The 18582-nt window shown below is 41.8% G+C and overlaps 1 protein-coding gene across 1 annotated transcript; it reads left to right on the top strand.

The window, feature by feature from the left end:
* Positions 1 to 318: 318 nt before the first annotated feature.
* On the top strand, positions 319 to 17866 carry RPP30 (ribonuclease P/MRP 30kDa subunit; the record flags this gene model as incomplete). The annotated part of the gene is made up of 10 exons (XM_009871638.1): positions 319 to 374; positions 686 to 742; positions 1392 to 1466; positions 1996 to 2067; positions 8116 to 8205; positions 10327 to 10443; positions 13930 to 13959; positions 14335 to 14372; positions 15467 to 15546; positions 17442 to 17866. Coding segments are annotated over 10 exons (725 nt in total), but the record flags the coding sequence as incomplete, so codon positions are not given.
* Positions 17867 to 18582: the final 716 nt, after the last annotated feature.

The raw sequence follows: 18582 nt of genomic DNA, 5'->3' as shown, positions 1-18582 counted from the left end.
TGAAGAAAGGCCATCAACAGGACCAGGCTAGGTCAGAGTCTTTGGGGACGTGAACCCCGATTATTCCTGTTTACAAAGCTCTGACATTGAGTCAGTGTTGTCAGGGCTGGGGTGATTTATAAAGCAAACGGATTTATTTTTTATTTTAAAGCACTCTTTGGGTGAATTAACCTACAGAAAAAAGTAATGTGGAAGGTAAATATGCACGTGGTTAAATTTTGAGATGTTTAAGTGATGAGTGTTTAACAAGTTTCTGTTTAGATTTGTTTTCATTAGTTTACTGGACAAAATATTCTTACTGTGTGTTTATTTTTTCAGTGGGATATTCTGTAGTTGCTCTTAATCATGTCATCGATTTTAAAGAAAAGAAACAGGTAATTTTTGTTTGGGTTATGTGTTCTTAATGTTTTTTTTCTTGTAAACCTTCATGCCGAATTACATGTCCCTGAATAATTTTATCTGCAGATTGTACATCTAAACACATGTAAGAATGTCTGCATTTGTGTCAGAACTCCGATTTTATAATTCAGCATAATTGCCCTGCAGTTAACTTTTACAATGGCCTGCATATTGTCCCTGGGAAACAATTTTGATAGCATGGCAGATTTCTTAGGACACAGATTTTGTTTACATTTTAAGCTTAACTCATGACATTTTGAATAACTTTGTTTTGTTTTCTTTTAAGGAAATCGTCAAGCCAGTATCTCCTTTGGAGCTGATCCCATCTTTGCCTATTGTACAAGTATGTCTAGTTCTATCTATGTATTATTATTCAGAGTTACAGTTTTTACCTTGGCATGTTTGTGTATGTGATTTTGTGTATTACATATTAATCAAAAGGAATTTGTCTGTTGCTTGATTGCTAAAACACCTAGCACTAGAAGAATGTTACACTTGTATTAGAGTAGCCTCTGTGTTTTTAGAACTCATTAAAGAAATTGAATGTTCTTGCAGTTGAATAATTACAGTATAATTCTTGAAATATGATGGAACAAGATTTGGATGTAATGACCGAAGTTTGTATTTCAAATTACTGGCATTTGTTAACTCAGGAACTGCTTTTACTTGAAGTTGTGGCCTGCCTTGGGAACCACAGCAGTGTTGACACATAGTCAATTTTCCTGATGATTTTACTTTGTTTGTTTATTTATTTCTCCTTCCTATTGACTTTTCATCAGAGAAACACAACCCTTTCTTTGTAAAGGGCAGGTATAACATCAAACAGATCAATATAAGATAGGCAAATGTAACTACAAACTTTAGGAAATTAGTAGAGGCAAGAATATGAGCAGGGCATCATTTTCTTTTTATAGCAAACATGGTAAAAATCCCCACAAATTTTTGCCTTGGAGCTTTTTAAGTCTTTTTGTATTATTTCTTTTTTTTTCTAGGGGACATCTAAAAGAATTAAAGTCTTAACTCGGCTGACACTTGTTGTTTCTGATCCTTCTCACTGTAATCTCTTGGTATGTATATTTAGTATGTTAGTTTTCCAGTTTTTATTTCATCTTCTCAATGAATGAATGAAACTTTGGAAATTGTATGGGGACACTCAGCAGTGATTTCTCAGATCACATCTTAGCAAATGATGTGATCATGAAGATGTGATGGGAACTTACAAGACTGAATATGGCTTCTGCTGATATAATTTGTCAATATGGGACAATAGTTCTGTTTCTCGGTCCTTTTCTTTGATTTCTGGACCTATGTGCGTAAAACAAAAGACCATGAGTAAGCCCTGTGTTTACATCTTGGTGCTACATGAAACAGAAGGTGCAAGTACCTTACTAGGTAAGTGGAACAAGCCTCAAAATGAGAACAAGTGACTTCACAAAATGACTCGCAGCAGACATCTGCTACGTAATTGGGTGATTACTAGCTTTGGTTTAGTACTTGAAAGTGAAAAGGGATTTTCTTTTACTTTGGTCAAAATCACTGAGCATAGCTTTGACATCTGCCATAATTCAAGGTAGTAATAGTTTCCTCCTTTTGCAGAGATCAACATCTGCAAATATAAGGTTATATGACATCATAGCAGTATTTCCGAAGACCGAGAAACTCTTCCATGTAAGTACGATCGTCTGATCAGTATTTGACAACTTAGTGCCTTGGGCTGGTTTCAGTACATGCTTTGTTTTGGGTTTGTTTTCAATTTTATGCAGGCCTGCATGTCATGGGGCTAATTAAGCAACAAGTGACCAATGGTTAAAATCTGAAACACCTACCTGCTAGATGGACACATGTGCCCCTGCGCTGTGGTTTCCTTTGTGTGTCTTGTACTCCTTTTCAGTGAGGAGAAAAAACATCCTTCTTTTTTTTCTGGTGTATATAATATACTATCAGTGTGTCGAAAACTTGTCTTGAACTTAACTTCTCAAATTCTGACACCTTCTGCAAAACATATTTACTGTCTCCTGTTAGCACTAATAGTTGAAGGTCTCTAAAATGCCAGGGAAAACAGGAGGATTTTAAAGTGGAACTAACATGGTTCTGAGAGTTTTAATCTTAATCCTTTTAATCTTACGTCTTCTCATGGAAGTTCGTCCGAATGAATAGCTGATGTCTTTTTCATTATTTTTCCCTTTCTTTTTTTTTTTTAATATCAAAATAGGAGCAAGAGCTTACAAGACAGCTAGTTCTGATTGTTATAGCATCTTATGAACAGATAAAATAAAATTTCCAAAAGTAAGCATGCCAATTAAACATTGGTCCATTACCTATCAGACTGAGATTTCGGGGTTTGTTTTGTTTCGAGTGTTTTGGATGCTCAAGTTGGGTGAGAGAAGCTTCACTTCTGTGACTTCATGATATGTTTGTTACTTTGCCTGCCAAGAAAACCACTGAGGCTCTACATAAGTAGAGCAGCCTGAGGGGAAATACTTGAAGGGCAGACATTTGTTTTCTCACTCGAATTTTATCCTGGCTGTTCAGAGCAAACTTGCAACTGAGAACGGCCTCCACAAAATTTGTGAGTGTTTGAAGGTGTTGCTGTATCAGTGTTACCAAACAGATGCTGACTTTTGTAGCAGTGGTAGCGCTCCAAGTGTACTAGTGAGAGAAAATGGTGGATGTGAATCACTTCTTAAATTTTAGTTAGGATTAATTTGTGACTTTGGCCCAACACTGTTCTTTCTCACATAGGTTTATGTTAAGAGAAACACAAATATTTTGAACAAAAACCCCAATAGTCTGTCACTTCCAGGATTTTATAAAAACAAGGTATTGGAAGTGTTTAACCATGAACTAGTTTGTCAATTTCTGGTGTTTGACTGAAGACATTTATTATTTAGAGGTGATACCTAAATGCAGTGATGTTTAGTCATTCTTCAGTCATTACTAAGAGCACTAAGTATCGTATTGTCTTCCAACTTTTATCCATAGCTGCTCTATCTTGAATAGACCCTTCCTGCCAGAAAAAAATCCTGGTTTTAAAACACCATTCAAGGCAGAATGATCTCAGCTTGGCTTATTGGGTGATAGGAGTTTGTTATCTCAATGTCTCTCATTTTTAATTAAATTATCTGGAAGCAGGTTGCCTTTTAGTCAGAATTTTTTTTTTCCTTAGAAAACCCCAAATTGTGAAGTCTGACTTGTTGCAAGCTCATACATAATAACATTAACTCTGAAGTGGAAGAGTATATGGAAGTGTCCTGTCGTTTCACAAGCAGGTGTGCAGTTTTAAAGCAGTGTAAAGAAGGCCCAAGGGCCACCAAAAGGAAATGTGAGTCTCTTTGGAGGAGTACCAGAATTTACTTTCAAAGAGGGCTTGTCAGTATAAAACTGAGTCCATTTTGTTTTTTAAAAAATTAAACCTGCTTTCTATTACTGCTAAGTACCTGTTTTGACACATTAAGATTATATACTTCTGAGGTTTCTTTCTACATTATTTACCTTCCTTCTTAAAAACTTGTCCAAGTAAGTACAAAGCAAGAGCCTACAGAAGAAGGTGAACTTTAAAGAATTTTTCAGCAGAAGAATTCAAGCATTAATTATAACAATTACAGCTCAATGAAACTAATTTCTGACAACTTTTATTTCCGTTGCAAGACTTCAGGATTCCTGGGGGTGCAAGAGAGGTGGATAGTAGTAAAATACTTTTGAGGACCACTCTCCACCTTTTGGTTTCTGGCAACAGTGTAAAACCTGACTTCTCATGTGTGCTCAATCAGTTTATCATGTTTAAGCAAGCACCTGAAGCCATTTAATCAACAGGGGCACACTGGTTTTTTGGGGGAAGGGGCTTGCTTTCATTTAAGGGTGGGTATTTTTTGTTTTCAGCCATATTGTGGATTCAGCTGCAGTTAGACATCCAGCTGCTGCAGTGTTTAAGCTGGCACAAACACCCACTCATTCCTGCAGGGCCCTGTCTGCTCTGCTGGTGAAGCCACTTGCTCAAATGCATGGCAGTTCGGTTCGAGGAACACAGTTTTGGCTGAAAAGTAACCAGAGTTTGGGCTAAGTTATTTTCTGGGCAGATCTGTTTTCCCTGCTCTGATTCGGCATTCAGCCATGCAGGTCATTGTGCTGGCCCAAAGAGGAGGGCTGAGCTCTGGGCCAGCTTGTGCAGACAGCCACTGATTAAGATGATGCTCTCACAGATGATTAGACAGTACCTTAGGAAGGAACTGGGGTTGTCGATGAGACCATCTTCGTTGCTTCCGTGTTGGCAGCACTTTAAGCTGGGGAGGGAACCCAAGTGTGTTTCTTGCAAACTGCAAGAGATGAAAGACTTCATCTTCACATGTTCACATTCAGGACAGATTCGTATGTTTGTCTTTTGCTTACAGGTTTTTGGTTTTCTACCTGTGTCACTTTTGTAGAGGTATCCACAGGGAATCTGGTGCAAGTGACATTACATGTGGAGTTTTGGTGTGTAAGTCTAGCTCTAGCAACTTGTGGATGTTTCTGAAAAGGATAAAGCCTTCTAGGGTGGGTCTTGCCTGACAAATTAGCTTTGTGTTTTAAAATTGACTGTTGGTAACTCAACATTACCTCAAGAGCGTCATCTTTCTCACTAACAATTTGGCACACAGACTGTTTTCCATAGGACAGGATTTTTGATGTTTTTGGAAAAGAAATGCATGACCATTGGAGATGTGCTCTAATTTTAGCGTGGTACAGAACCAGTCTGTGCCCTCTTGTCATGAGCTAGAGAAGCTTTTCTGTGACTGAGTGTGGTGGGGATATCTACTGAAACATTGCTCAAATTCTCAAAATTTATATCCTCAGGGGTACAAGGAAACTGTGTTGGCTAAGATAATTGTAAATATGCTCTAAGTCTCTTAAGGCGATTGTTTTGGGCTGCAACAGGAATGCACACTCCATGCTAGTAGTAAGGTCTGTGCCTGTTGCTTTTCGAAAAATTTTGCTTTTCAAGATGTCCGACTGTTTTAATGATATGGGTTAGTTCTACCTGCTGTTTGTAAGCAATTAGCAGATCACCAGTATGTAAAAAAACTTGCTTATATAAGTTGGAGGATGTAGTGCCAAGCCAAATTTCAATGTTTATTCTTAAAACCTTTGCCGAAGCCTTCTATAGGCCATCCAAGCAGTGGTGAATTTATTTCTAGCTCTCTGGAGTTTGCCAGCAGATGGGGCTCTTGCCCGCAGTGTGGCCAAGCCGGCGCTGGGCTGTACAACTGCGACTGCTGTTTTCTGTGTAAGGTTTTTGCATTTCGGACCCTTTCAGCAGGCAGGGTAACCTTAACTTACCTGTGTGTGTGTGATCTGTCCAGGAGCCAAACTAGGATGAACAGTAGAGTGCTTGGAGAAATCTCCTCTCCAGCTTTCCATGCAGTGCAGGAATTCCTTCTTATGGGGAAGTAGGTCTCTTTTTTTCGTTTTTCCTTGGTGGTGTTTTCTGAAATGTTCTTGTCACTGGAATTCTGTAGTTATGCTGGCATTTGGGTTACTGCCTTTCCCACTGTGCTTAATTTGCAGAATGGAAAAGAATTTTCCAGTGCTCCTGGAGCTGATTAGGAAGGCTTGTTTTCTCATCACATAGAGCCACTTGCATACTTCTGATGTGTATCCTTGCTTTCCTTCATTTTCAGCTTTCTCTTCTCCTGAATTTCTTATGATCTTTCTGATGTATTTTATAGGACATGATTCAGAGCTGTTTGCTCTGTGCATGTTCCCATAAATCACTTCTGTCTAGAAGGTAATTTGTAGTCCATGTAAAAAAAGGAGTAAAATAGGCTGTAGTAGGGCTAAGCTTACAGATGCAAATCTGATTTGATGCACTAGATTCCAACTGTGTCCTGCCTAAGAGAGTTGGTAAAAGTCTCTTTACTTTAGTCCCTTTTCCTTTCCCTTTGGGGAGGGAGAGGAGGGTCTAGAGAGCATGTGTCAGCTGTTCAGTGATTGGCCTGGCCCTAACCCTCAACAGTAGGATGTGAAGATAAAGTTTAGCCTGAATGGCCCGGTAGAGATGTTTAACACCAAAAGCCTTGTGGTTTGCTGGGTCTTTGAATTGCCTGCATGTGTGCTGTAGCTCTCCCGTCTAGGAAGGAGTGCTGTCAGCACCTAAGAAGCATTCCTAAAGCTGGGCCTATGCTCTTGCCTCCGCCCAAATTTCATGCAAACAAACTGGTAGAAAACTAGTTTGCAGAGCAACAGCCTGCCTCATGTTAGAGCAGCCCAGCCCTGGGACTCCCCGCAACCCCCACGGCTTTCAAGGCAGTGTGAGGAGGGATGAATGGTTGGCGCCTGGCCCAGGTGTGTTGGGAGCAGCTGCTGGCAGGTTTCTGAACGCAGAGTTCCCCTGCACGTAGAAAGTTCCTTTTCAGCTTCCTCAGCCTGTTTTATCTTCTTTGTTCCAATGCTGCTTACAGACATTAATCTGTCCCTGTGTAATCTTCTTTAAAGAGTGGGCATATATAATTCCTACATATCTTGTGTGTATGAGATTATATGTAAAGGGCTCCCTTTTATGTGCACTTGGTTTCTCTGTATGTCAGTATGGAGATTCTCCGCCCTTTGTTCGTTCCTTCCGGCTTTTAATACAGGCTGTAAATTGTGCTGTGAGTTCAAAGCAAAGCTTTTAAACTATAACCTTCAGTGCTGTCTTTAGACTCCTCTAGAGATGTGGCTTTCGGGAGGGACTGCATGTTCCCCACCCAGCCAGGAAAGTGGGGCCCTTCGGATCAGCCTCCAGTATTGGGCATGAGACACCACCAGTCACTGACATTCTGCTTTTCTTCCAGTCTTTTCTCAGTTGCTTCTGGTTGTCCTAGTTTGAGCTAAACAGTACTTATACTGTTCAGTGATTTTTACTTTTCAGCTCAGTCTCTTGTGAGGGACTGCAGTTAACAGCCTTTTTTTGAAGACAGTGCACCTAATGTTTAGTTACTGCCTGGCATTGGGATACAGAAAGGCTCTTGCTTATACTTTCTACTGTAGTAACCAAGGTCACTGCTGGATTTTGTATGACACACTGGGGGTGCCTGGAAATCAAGATGTCACAAGGAAGTAAAAGGTTGCACCTCCAGTGAGGAACAGACAAGACAGGTGACTAACAAGAGTATTCCATTCCATATATATCATATTCAGTATAAAGCTGAGGGATCATGGAGGTTAAGCCGCCGCCTTCAACGTCCAGCATCTGAGGAGGACACTGTCCGATCTTCTGCCTTTGATCCCAGTCCTGAGTTCTCAAAAATCCAGCTCCTGTGTCTGGCTCACCGCTGCTGCTGAGCCTGGGCCTTCCCTGGTGTTGCCTGCCCTGCAGCATCAGCTGTGATTGCTATCCAGGGATTGTCCTTCATTAGCTCTGAGTTCTTTTGCCAAAAGCCAGCATTGCTTCTGCATGTCCTTTGTCAGGTAAAAACAAAGCACTAAGTCTTCCCTTTGGGTTGGTCATTATTTTATTAAAAAAGCAGTTCTGTAAGTGAGAGAAGGCTTGGGTTTTTAAGCCCACAGTGCTCAAGCTGTGCACCTGTAGCCCTGCTGTTTCACTGGTATACCTGCAAGGCACTGTACCTCTTCACTTTAAAACTGAACTCACCCCAGAGAGACACCTGTTGCTTTAAGGAATGAAGGAGAATATTGGTGCATCTGAAGTTGGTTATGCATTTTTGGCATATCTAATAATCTGTTCCCATTTCTGTGCTGTAGATTGCTTGCACAACTCTAGATGTGGATCTGGTATGCATCAATGTAACAGAAAAGCTGCCATTCTACTTCCGAAGGCCGCCCGTGAATATGGTAAATTTACATCTAAATTGTTTTCTTGCTGTTAAATTCTGTATTTAATGTCAATCTGAGCTGAATTCCCTACCATTTCCCTCCCACCATCCCCTTCCAAGTGTTTTTTTTTTATTTTCTTGCATAATGTATAGTGTTGTTTCACTTCAAGGTCTTCACTGTGGCGTTTAATACACAGTTATGTATGTTCTTTATTTTTCACCTTCCTGTCCCCCACTTAAGAGGGCAGAAGTGGTGTTCCCAAGGAATGGAAACAGAGCCTTGAGGCCACTACTGTGCTAAGCAGTGAGATGTGGTGTGATTGCTGACTAAGCTACTTCCCAAACCAGAAGTGGTACAGCTGTGTCAGAATAGATAAGCAGCCCTGTGATTTAAAAGACAAGAGAATGTAAATGACAGTGTTAATTTGGGAGAAGGATGTTGTGCCAATTATTTGGATGCCAACTGTATTGAATCCATACTTAGACAAAGGAATGTCTTGGCAAATGAACCAAAAGTGGAATTGCTAAATATCTGCTGTGAGACACAAGATGACTATCAGCATGGATCAGATATGTTGTTGAAACTATTGTGTCTGCTGTTGGTGGTTCACCAGAAAGGTTAATCTGAACATGTTTTTAGGTAAACTATTTTGTTTCCTCTGAGTATGTGTCAGGGTTCGTTCCACATGGGCATTCTTGGCTGATGCAGTCCTTGGTGCTTAAAATTTTAAATTTGGAATTGGCTAGAAATCCTACTTCCTCTTTTACAGAAAGCTTGACTTAGAATAAAAATTGCAAACTAACTAGAATTAATCCTGAAACAGAGCAAAAGTAGTATTTTGGAATTTATTCTAGGCTGAGAGTTTCACCATTCCACTTAGAATAACAATTTTGTATGAAATGTTGTTTGAAGGTGCTCTAGTTGCCTAAAACTCCAGCTGACCCAGCTGAGGAGCTGGGTAGCTCCTGGAGCCCTGTGTTTGGAGATATTTTTCCTTATGAGCTACTTCTCAGCTTCCACACTCCCAGCTTCAAGGCAGTCTGTGTGTCAGACTGGTTTTGTGCATCCTGGGGCAGTCAGGTTTGGTTTCTGTGATGCTAAACAGACAGATTGGCAGGCAGCTGAAGCGGTGGGGATGAAGTTAAGAATCTGCTTGACTGGAAATTGGTGTATTGCCATCACCTGCTTTGGTTTTGATAAATTCAGGCTTCTCTTCTTGTTTGCAGATGTCAGACCAGTTCTGTGTAAAACATTTGCTGTGTACATAGCTTCTGTTGTGCTTGCATGCAGAGGTCATACACGGATGGGAGCTGGATTAATTCCATATGTATTCAGTTACTGAACTCTTTTGCAGTATTAACATTGGAGCATTTTTTAATATTACGAGTATAAAGCACAGAGTAACGTTTCAGGCAAATACAGCGTAAGCCATGGAGCAAGGAGCTCCTGATTTTGAATTGTGTCTTTATTGCTAACTCACTGTGTCCTGTAGGAAGCTGCTTAACCTTTCTCTGTGTGCTTCCAAAAACTAAGAATACTAGGTTTTTGGTGAGACACTTTGGCAGCTAGTGAAGGATTTTAAAGCAACAGAAAACGTAATCAGTTTTACTATTTGGAACCTGTTGTGTGACTTACTGTTATTTAATATTGTCACAGATACCAGAGTATACTGTGAGGCAGGAGAGAAGGGCCCACTTTGGTGCTTTTATGCAAGGACAGATTCCTAATCTCTAAGATGTGGGTGCTGTGGGAGCAGTGATCTTCCTTACAGCAGGCTGTGAGGCTAGAGGAGAGTCCTCAAAATTTCAAGACTTATTTCTGACCAGCAGCGATTAACGTCTCCTCAACTCTGGGAGAGTGGAAGGCCAAGTACAACTAATAAGTGGCTGGCATTTCTTTGTTTGTTAAACCTCATTTATCTGTCATCCCAAGATTCAAGTACACACATCTGGTGTACAGTGAAACCTTCTCCCCCCTCCCATTTCATGCTGTGCCGTGCTCTTGCTGGAACAATTCTGTCTTAATTTTTGCGTATATAACACAGTTAAGCTGAGAATAAGCTACATCAGTAATAGACAGCACTTGTTAGATTGTTATGCTTCTCTCCTTTTGATTTTTTGATCACTCTCTTTCATGAAGGCAATAGATCGAGGCATTTACTTTGAACTTCTTTACACGCCTGCCATCAAAGACTCCACAATGAGAAGATACACAATTTCAAATGCGATCAGCCTGATGCAGATCTGCAAAGGAAAGGTAAGCTCTCAAAGTGAAAGCAAGCTAATTAATTCAGTTCAAATTTTCTGGAGTTGTACAGACTGAGCCATTTTAAATGAGTTTGATACTGGAGTTTCTGAAGCTGTGACTGAATCTTTGCCTACTAATACAAGGACACAATTATTCTAGCTCCAGGTACTTCCAGCCATGCAGCACTGTGTGCTTTCTTCTGAAGTTGTCAAACTGTTAGATTCTTTCTTTTTCAGAACAACATATCTGTTATTATGGTATGCAATACCCAAAACAAAAGTGGAAAAAAAAAACAAACCTGCCAGAGATCTAAGGTTTGCACTGGAACTGAAATGCATCCATCTCTTTAAAATCCCGCATTTCATATTTCTGATTGACCGAAAGCTCTTTTTTTGGTAGTATACAGTGAATATGGGGGGTAGAAAAATAATAAGAAAAAAGTAGAAATCTTGTTTTCCTAAATGGTTAATGAATTTCCACTGTACAAAACAGACCCAACAGCTGGCTATTGGCCAGGGCTTTGCTGCAGTCAGATCAACTGCATTCTTCCCTGCTACTGAAACCCAAGGAAGAAGTAATGCTTGCAGCTGAGGCGCCTGTAATCCTTTGCTTTCATACCTTACCTCCTCCCAGGCTAAGCTGCCTATCATGCTGGGTCCTCTCAGGCCATGGGGTTTTTTTAACAGGGAAACATATCAAAATACATATCCAAGTTAAAGGAGATGGTAGCTCCCACCACTTTTATTTGAAACGGCTTTTGCTGCACTTAGCTAGTCCAGAGAAGCCAAAATTGGCATTACCCTGCAAATCTAGTCTGAAGTGGGATATACAGTTTGGAAGGCCAATTGAAAGCACATCCATCATTACCCGAGTTCCCCTCAGGCATGGCAGCCTATTTTATAGGATGGCAGAGTGGGTCAAAGAGATTAATTCCCTTGGTGGTACAGAAGAAGGTTGGCCTTTTCTAAGAAGCCCAGCTCTTTGGGCAAAATACTGACTGAGAGATGAAGTACGCCCCCCCGCCCCTTTCCTTTGGGCTTCCTTTTTGCCAGTGCTCCTCTTTTCCTCTGTGCGGTTGAAGATGTGCCTCTCTGCAGCTGTTGATTTGCAGAGCATCGGTTGAGTTGGTGTCACAAACAGAGCAAGTGAGATGTTTGGGCACTCAGTCTGTGCGCAGTGCCCTTTCTTTCTGCATCTGTCAACTGAGTGCATCTGTGCCTGGAAGGTAAATCAGCTCAGGCTGGGCAGGACAAGTTGTTGTTAGGCGCTGAGAGAGGTGGACAAGGACTGCTGGCATTTCTCTGTTTTTTGACTCCAGACTCAGTAGCTAGTGGTCCAGCAGTGACAGTTACTAGCCCTCACTGGCAGTTTGTGTTCATCAGTTCTGCAAAGGTCTTTTTTTAATAAGACATGGGATGGTTGGACCATAGGCTGCTTGTGTTGTCACCTGGCATGCAGCTCTCACCTTCTGTAACCTGTAGTTTTTGACCTTGTAGCAGCTGTTGGATCCTTTAGTTCCTCCTTTGTTGTAATAGAGCAGAGAAATTTCCAGAAATTTACTGGAATCTTCGCATTGAACAGAGTCATTAAAACATGTTAAAATATGCAGAGAATGAGGGAGGGACTTGTCTGCCTTGCCAGACAGAAGGGGTACATAGCCACAGGCCCTCGCCTCTTGGGTTTTGGTAACCAAGCGTGGGTGCTGTGCCTGAAGCAGTGTGCTGAACAGCTGCTGTCTCTTTCACCTGAGGAGGTAATGTTTTGCCTTTGAGTTCTTCCCTTTAGCCCTTCCCTTGGATTTGCCTTTTTCTGCCACTCCTTCACTCGCTAGCAGTGCTTTTCTTGCCTGCTCTTGTCTTCTCTTCTCTTACCCATTCCCCTACTGGAAGCCAATTGCCTTTGAACCAGGCAGTGCATGTTTCCATGAACCACGATCCCGTGCTGGTTCGAGACATCTCACACAGCTGCTCTGGGAGCTTCTCTGAGCCTGGGAGGCAGGCATTGGTTGCTGCAGGTCAGAGCAGGAGACTTGAATTTTCCCAGCAAATTTTTGCAGTCATTACCTTAAAAAACCACCCTTGAGATCTGTAATGCAGTTGTTTTAAAGGTGAACTGTGCAGAAAGAAATGTGCTAGGCTCCGCTGTGATGTGTGCTGTTAAGTCACGCCGATAGACGCATTGCTTCTGCTTCTGGCCTTCCTTATGAGAAGGCAGCGCTGTCTGGCCCGTCCTTTCCTCCTCAGCACGCGAGGAAACTTCGAGCACAGTGTGAACATGCAGTCATTTCTGAGCACATAGCTCTGTTACGTGTTGTGTTCCAGCTGTGCACAGAGCACTTTCTTCCAGTGTCTGCCCTGCACTTTGTGCTGGGGAGGTGGCAGGACAGGCAAAGCAGTGCAGGGAGGGCATCGAAAGCCCCGCCTTGTAACCAGCAGTGGTGTGACGGGTTGGATGTGTTGGTGGTACTGATGTCAGAGAGGGAAAGTCTTTTGCTGCCTCAGTACAATTCTCTTTGCTGCCTACTCAAGCAGGAATTCCCAAAGCCTAATAAAAGACACAAGGAATTTTTTGCTGCTGCAGATTTTCCACCTGTACAATACAGTCTCTCCCTGGATGAGCGTCCCTGGGGGTTTAACATTCGAAGAGTGCTGGCAGCTGAGCTGTGGGATCTGCCAGCCCATGAGCAGTCACATCCATGTTGTGCAGAAGCCCTTTGGGAGAGAAGCGGGGAGGATGTCTCTCTGCCTGGTGATTTTCAGGGAGGTGCCAATGTTGAGGGAAGTGAGTGTATGGCATGAATTGGCAACCACCACCTACCTGCAGGCGGTTTTCCTGAACCAGTGTGAGTTTAAGGCCAACAGGAATGCTGAGGTTAGGATTGTGTTGTACCACGACACAAAGAGTAGGCTGAAAGTTTAGGAGCATCAAACTATCTAAAGGAACTATCTGTAAGCTACTTCTGGGGAATCCTGGACTCCTAAGTCAGGCTGAATTGTAATTTTTTTGGGGCCTCTTTCAACTAGTGTAAATAAAGAGGACACTTCTTAATGCAGTGTGTGCAACTCTGCATTTCTCCTTTACCCTGAAGGTCCCTTCAAAGCTCACTATGAGGGGTACAAGCTGATAGGTTTTTGTGTAGTGACACCAGTCTGACATTTATACTGCTTGGCCTATCCGTGTGAAAGTTACGGTGCTTATTCAGCTCGCTCCTGTCGGTGAGAGGTTTGTAACTGAGGGAAGGCTTGTCCTTGTGCCCCTCTCTCTGCAGGGGACAAGGAGATAACCTGAGTCTATTCATGTCCCCAGGTTAAGATCCACACCCTGTAGAGTTCACTTGATCTGAGGGCATCAGATACTGTGATGTTTAATTGGGTGCCGAGCGTGAACTTAACTAATGCTCATAAAGTCTTCTCTGCTTGCTGATTTATTTATTTTTTTTTTTCCATTTCTTGATGCTGTCTGACAGGTGAATGTTTGTTCTCTTTTGTTTTTCAGAACATTGTTATATCTAGTGCAGCTGAAAGGGTAAGTCCCAGATTTATTTTTTTTTGAAGTCAGAATGATTTGAGAATTTATCTGTGGCTGGAAATACAGCTTTAATTATATATTACACATATAAAAATTGTAATTTTAAATATGGTTGTCATCTTATGGGGCTTTTTTAGTCAATCTGCTTTGCTAAAGACTTGTATTATGGGGTTTGGGTTTTTTCTGTGTTTGATTTTGACCATTTTCTCACAGATGGGGACTCTGTTTTTCAAAGTAATTTCCTAATGCATCTTCAGCAGCTTGCTATTATGTAGCATTTAATCTTGTCTTCCTGATAGCCCTGTCCTGCCTGCTCACACTGTCAGCCTGTGAGAGGCATGTACATATCCAACCTTCCTTGTTTTGTTTTAGCCTCTAGAACTACGAGGTCCTTACGATGTGTCTAATCTGTATCCTTTTTCCAAGTCAAAGACAGCAGTTAATAATAACGTGAAAATTCAAAAGTGATTTCCTTTACGCTCCTTGAACTTCATACAATGATGCTTGTTGGTGATTAATGCAATGAATCTGGGCTCTGAGGGGGTGTGGAAGGAGCAGCAGATCTTGGTCATGGCATGGCATGAGCAGTCACTGTAAATAGTAATATCTGCATTCAGCTGTATTTTATTATGAGGTGCACTGATATTGTGTGGGTATAAGTGGAGAAATGAGAAAAACCCTCTAAAAATCTATGAACACTGTGAGCCAAACCAGAAATTATTACTTTATGATCTCCAAGGTGCCACATCCTTGATAGAAGAGGGTATTTATATTAAGAAAGAAAAAATTCCTATCTGAGTGATGGTTACTTCTGTTCTGGATTTTTCCAGTCCTTAGTTATACATGTGCTGCGGTTGTGTTCTAGAAACCAAGGAGAATGTAATTTCTCCCCTTCTTTCAGGAATTCAGGTGCATTTTCACTATTCCCTCTCCCTGCCCCACAAGCATGTGTCTCAACTGTCCCTCGAAGGGGAGGAGTGTGCTCAGAGTCATGAGAACTGTGTGGGAGGGTGCGTGGCCTGGAAGGATTATTTGTGCAACGTTTCCTTCCCTCTTAGAGCAGTCAGGCTCAACCCAAATTAAGATACCCCATCGGGTGTCATCCCTGCCCAAGGTGGCTGGGAACTCTTCAGCATAATGCTTTTGTATCAGACAGTCCCCTTCCCCCAAAACTGACGTTTTCAATGGGGTAGATTTTTCTTCTTGATTATACATATAAAAATGTTCCTGTGTTTACAGACTTGTATTTTCAGAAGTGCAGCTTCTTCTCTGGAAAAAAGCAACATTGCCAGGAGCTTTCCGGGAGGGCTGCTGGGGAACTGCAGCCAGGAGAACTGGGTGCCTCAGTTCCCAGCCTCTGGGTAACCTTATGCAAAATGTCACTTTGAGTTACAGCTTTGCTAATTCCCAGATATTTGTAGAGTAAGCAAACCTATCGTGCAGACAGACTTCCCTGTTCTGGTTGTTCCTTTCTGTGCATTTTGATCCTGAACAAAGGCAACAGAGGTTTGCTGTTTGGCCTGTCAGAAAGTGAAGCCAAGGCAGCTGTGTCTACCAACTGCAGAGCCACCATGCTTCATGGAGGTAAGTGGAAAGCACTCGTCTAAGCAGCGCATATATTTGTTAAACTAAGCTTGTGTTAATGCGTGTTTTTCAAAAGGTCTGAGACTCTACAGAGCAAGTCAGCTTGGGATTTTAGCTCACTTGCCCAGTGCACGAAGGGGAGCTTGTGTGTTAAGGGTGTTTCATTTTCCCTTGTTACCATGTTAGGAAATCAACGGCTGAAATGACGGTGCTGTCTGTACCGGAGTACTCGCTTAACCACGTTAACGAGTCATTAACTGTTAAGCCAAAACACAGATCTGCCTGTTGTGCTTCGTAATGAAACTATTCCTGGTTTCAGAAAAGGTTGAATGCTCATCTCGGTGACATCAGCAGAAACTACGTCAAGAAACTTGGGATGCATGTGTTTTGCATTTACCCTCTTGCAGCAGGAGTGCAGAAGCCATGTCCTTCTCTGATGCTTCATTATCTGATCTTTTTCTGACTCACTCTTCAACATAGGCCATTTCAAATTTGATGCAAAATCAAGTGCTTGTACAATGGCTTGAAGTGTTTTGGCAAAACAAAATTGCTTCCTTATGCTCTCAGCAGAGGCAACTCACAGTAGCTTTTCTGCTTGCCCGTTTATAGTATTAAGAAAGTGGAAATTTAGCTTGTGGCCCCCTGCACTAGAAAGCAAAAAGTTTCCAGTAGTATTTTGTGTCCTGGTGTCAGTGCAGCGAAGACATGCCACAGTTTGTGTTCCAGCAATCAGTTTAGACACTTGCTTTCCACTGTAGCACAAATTTTTCTGTATCTACCGTCCCTTTCACCTGACTTCTTCACTGGCTCTTAATCTTCCTTGATTTTTATTGTTTATACTGAGGGCAGTTTAGCTTTGTGACTGAGTAGTCGCATCTAGCTCTTAATCCCTGCCTCTGTCAAGGTTTGCTCCATAGGTATGATTTCTACTCACCTCAACGACTTGAGTTGCTCTGAGTTTCAAACACACAGTAGGATTTGGTTTGTTTCAGTAGAGGTAGGGCTTGAACCTGCCCTAGTTCACAGCAGATAGCTTTGATCTCTTGGAGAGGGCATTTCTGTGAACGGGGTCCTCCTCCAGCCTGCTACTCATGTACACAGAGACAGTGTGTTGAAAGAATTTTTGTCAAGTTTATGTGTAGTTTCTCACGTCTGTTATCTGTCTTATCTGTGAAATTAAATAGCAGATGTCACTTCCCTGTCCCCCAAAGAATACTACCCTGGAATAAGTCATATATTTTGCAAGAGCCTCTTTGCTAACAGTAATTCTAGGCAATCTCTTCTACCTCACATTTTGCAGAGAAGCCTTCCACCAGTAGTTATGACATTGAACTGGGCTCACTAGGTTGTTTGGCAAACTTGGAGTTTGATAACATCACACAGTAGTATTTTATGATAATGATGATGGTTCTGTAAATAAATAATATATTCTTGAATGCCATCAGGCCACTTACTTGGTCTGTATAGGGAGCCTCTGCCAATGTAGCTGTGCCAGCATAGTCTGTTTAAGAATCCTGGGGTATGTGAATACATTTTTAACGTTTTTTTTAAGTATAACAGTATATTTTGCTCAGAAATGCTTTTGACAATGCTTCAAGAATGTGTGCTTCTGACTATTGAACTGATTAAGCCTCGTTTTCTGTGGTTTTGTGTGTCCAGCTGCTCAACTCCAGCAGAACTTAGTTTCCCCTTATTTGTTGTAATTTTACACCCACCACTGAATTTCCCCCTTTAGTTTCCCTGCTCCTGCCCCTGCAGATTCCTCACCTGCTGTCTGTGCTGACTGATTGGTTGTTAAATGTATTGAACCGTGCTTTGGGGCATGGACACCTGAAGTGAGTATGCATTAGTGTCCTTTTATTTGAGGTACTGGAGCTTCTGCTTGCATATTCCAGAAACACGGAAGAGTGCCTGTGGGATAGTGTACACGGTGAAGAAGCCTCGCAAGGTTGAGGAGGAAGAAACAACACTGCCAGCCTGCAAAAAAGCTAAGACTCAAGCTTGAGGTCTGAACTGATGGTCAACAGGAGCCTACATCCCATCTTTACCTGGTCTTGAGTCTTCCCCGACCCTCCAGCCAGCCCAGTTCCTTTCGTAGTACTTTGTTTAGCCTGGAGAAAAATTACTTTTTCTGGTGTTAAAGTGAGGAAAGCTGTGAGAAGGAGACTGCTGAATGCTAGTTCACCACATCTGAAAAGTTGTGTTGGGCTTCTGACCAGGATTGTGAGACTTTCCACCCTGTCTTAGGTCTTCTGGAGTTAGTGCAGACTCAACACAACGTTTCTAAGATATGGAAATTTTCAGTTGTACAAGTACATTCCTTTTTTATTAAAAATGTTTCTAAAAATGCATGTCTTCAAAGCCTAGCTATTATGATTTCTCAGGTTTTAAATGCATCTCTGCAAACCTTACAACTTGCCAGCCAATAGGTGAAGTTTACCTTCAGTGGCCTATGAAGAGTAATAGTGCATTAAAAAAAAATCTGCTTTCCATTCCGTGTTGTGATCTATGGCTATAAAGAAGATCTCAGGATCTCTCATTTGCTAGGAGGTATCCTGGAATTGTGTTACAGTAGGACTGGCTCACCGGACCTGCCAGACACACATCCCAAAGGCTGTCCTTGCCCTGCAACTCTTAAAACCAAGCAGTAAGATGAGATGGGTACCACAGATGCGAGGGAGGAGCCCAAGGTTGCACTGAGTGTGTGCTCAGCGTGGTGTGTGGCAGTCACAGCATAAGAGCCGTCTCACCTAGGCCCAAGTAATCTCCACGTCACATAATTTTTAAAGCATAATTTCCTTCTTTATGTCCTGGTCTGGCAGTGTTGTCTATGACAGTGTTTGTTTTGCTGCCTCCTGCCTTTCTATTTTCCTTCCTGTTAATGCCTCAGTAAACTTAATCTGGCTGCCAAAAAAGCAATTGTAACAGATTTATAATCAGCAGAGCATTTTCAGAGCTCTTCCAAATGTTGACTGAAGTTTTTCTTCTGATCAAACCAATATAAAAATTATGTAAGCTGCTGTACTCAAGATACTC

The sequence above is a fragment of the Apaloderma vittatum genome, unplaced genomic scaffold (assembly GCF_000703405.1).
Source record: "Apaloderma vittatum isolate BGI_N311 unplaced genomic scaffold, ASM70340v1 scaffold2696, whole genome shotgun sequence".
Taxonomy (NCBI): domain Eukaryota; kingdom Metazoa; phylum Chordata; class Aves; order Trogoniformes; family Trogonidae; genus Apaloderma; species Apaloderma vittatum.
This window is presented reverse-complemented; position numbering and strand designations above follow the sequence as displayed.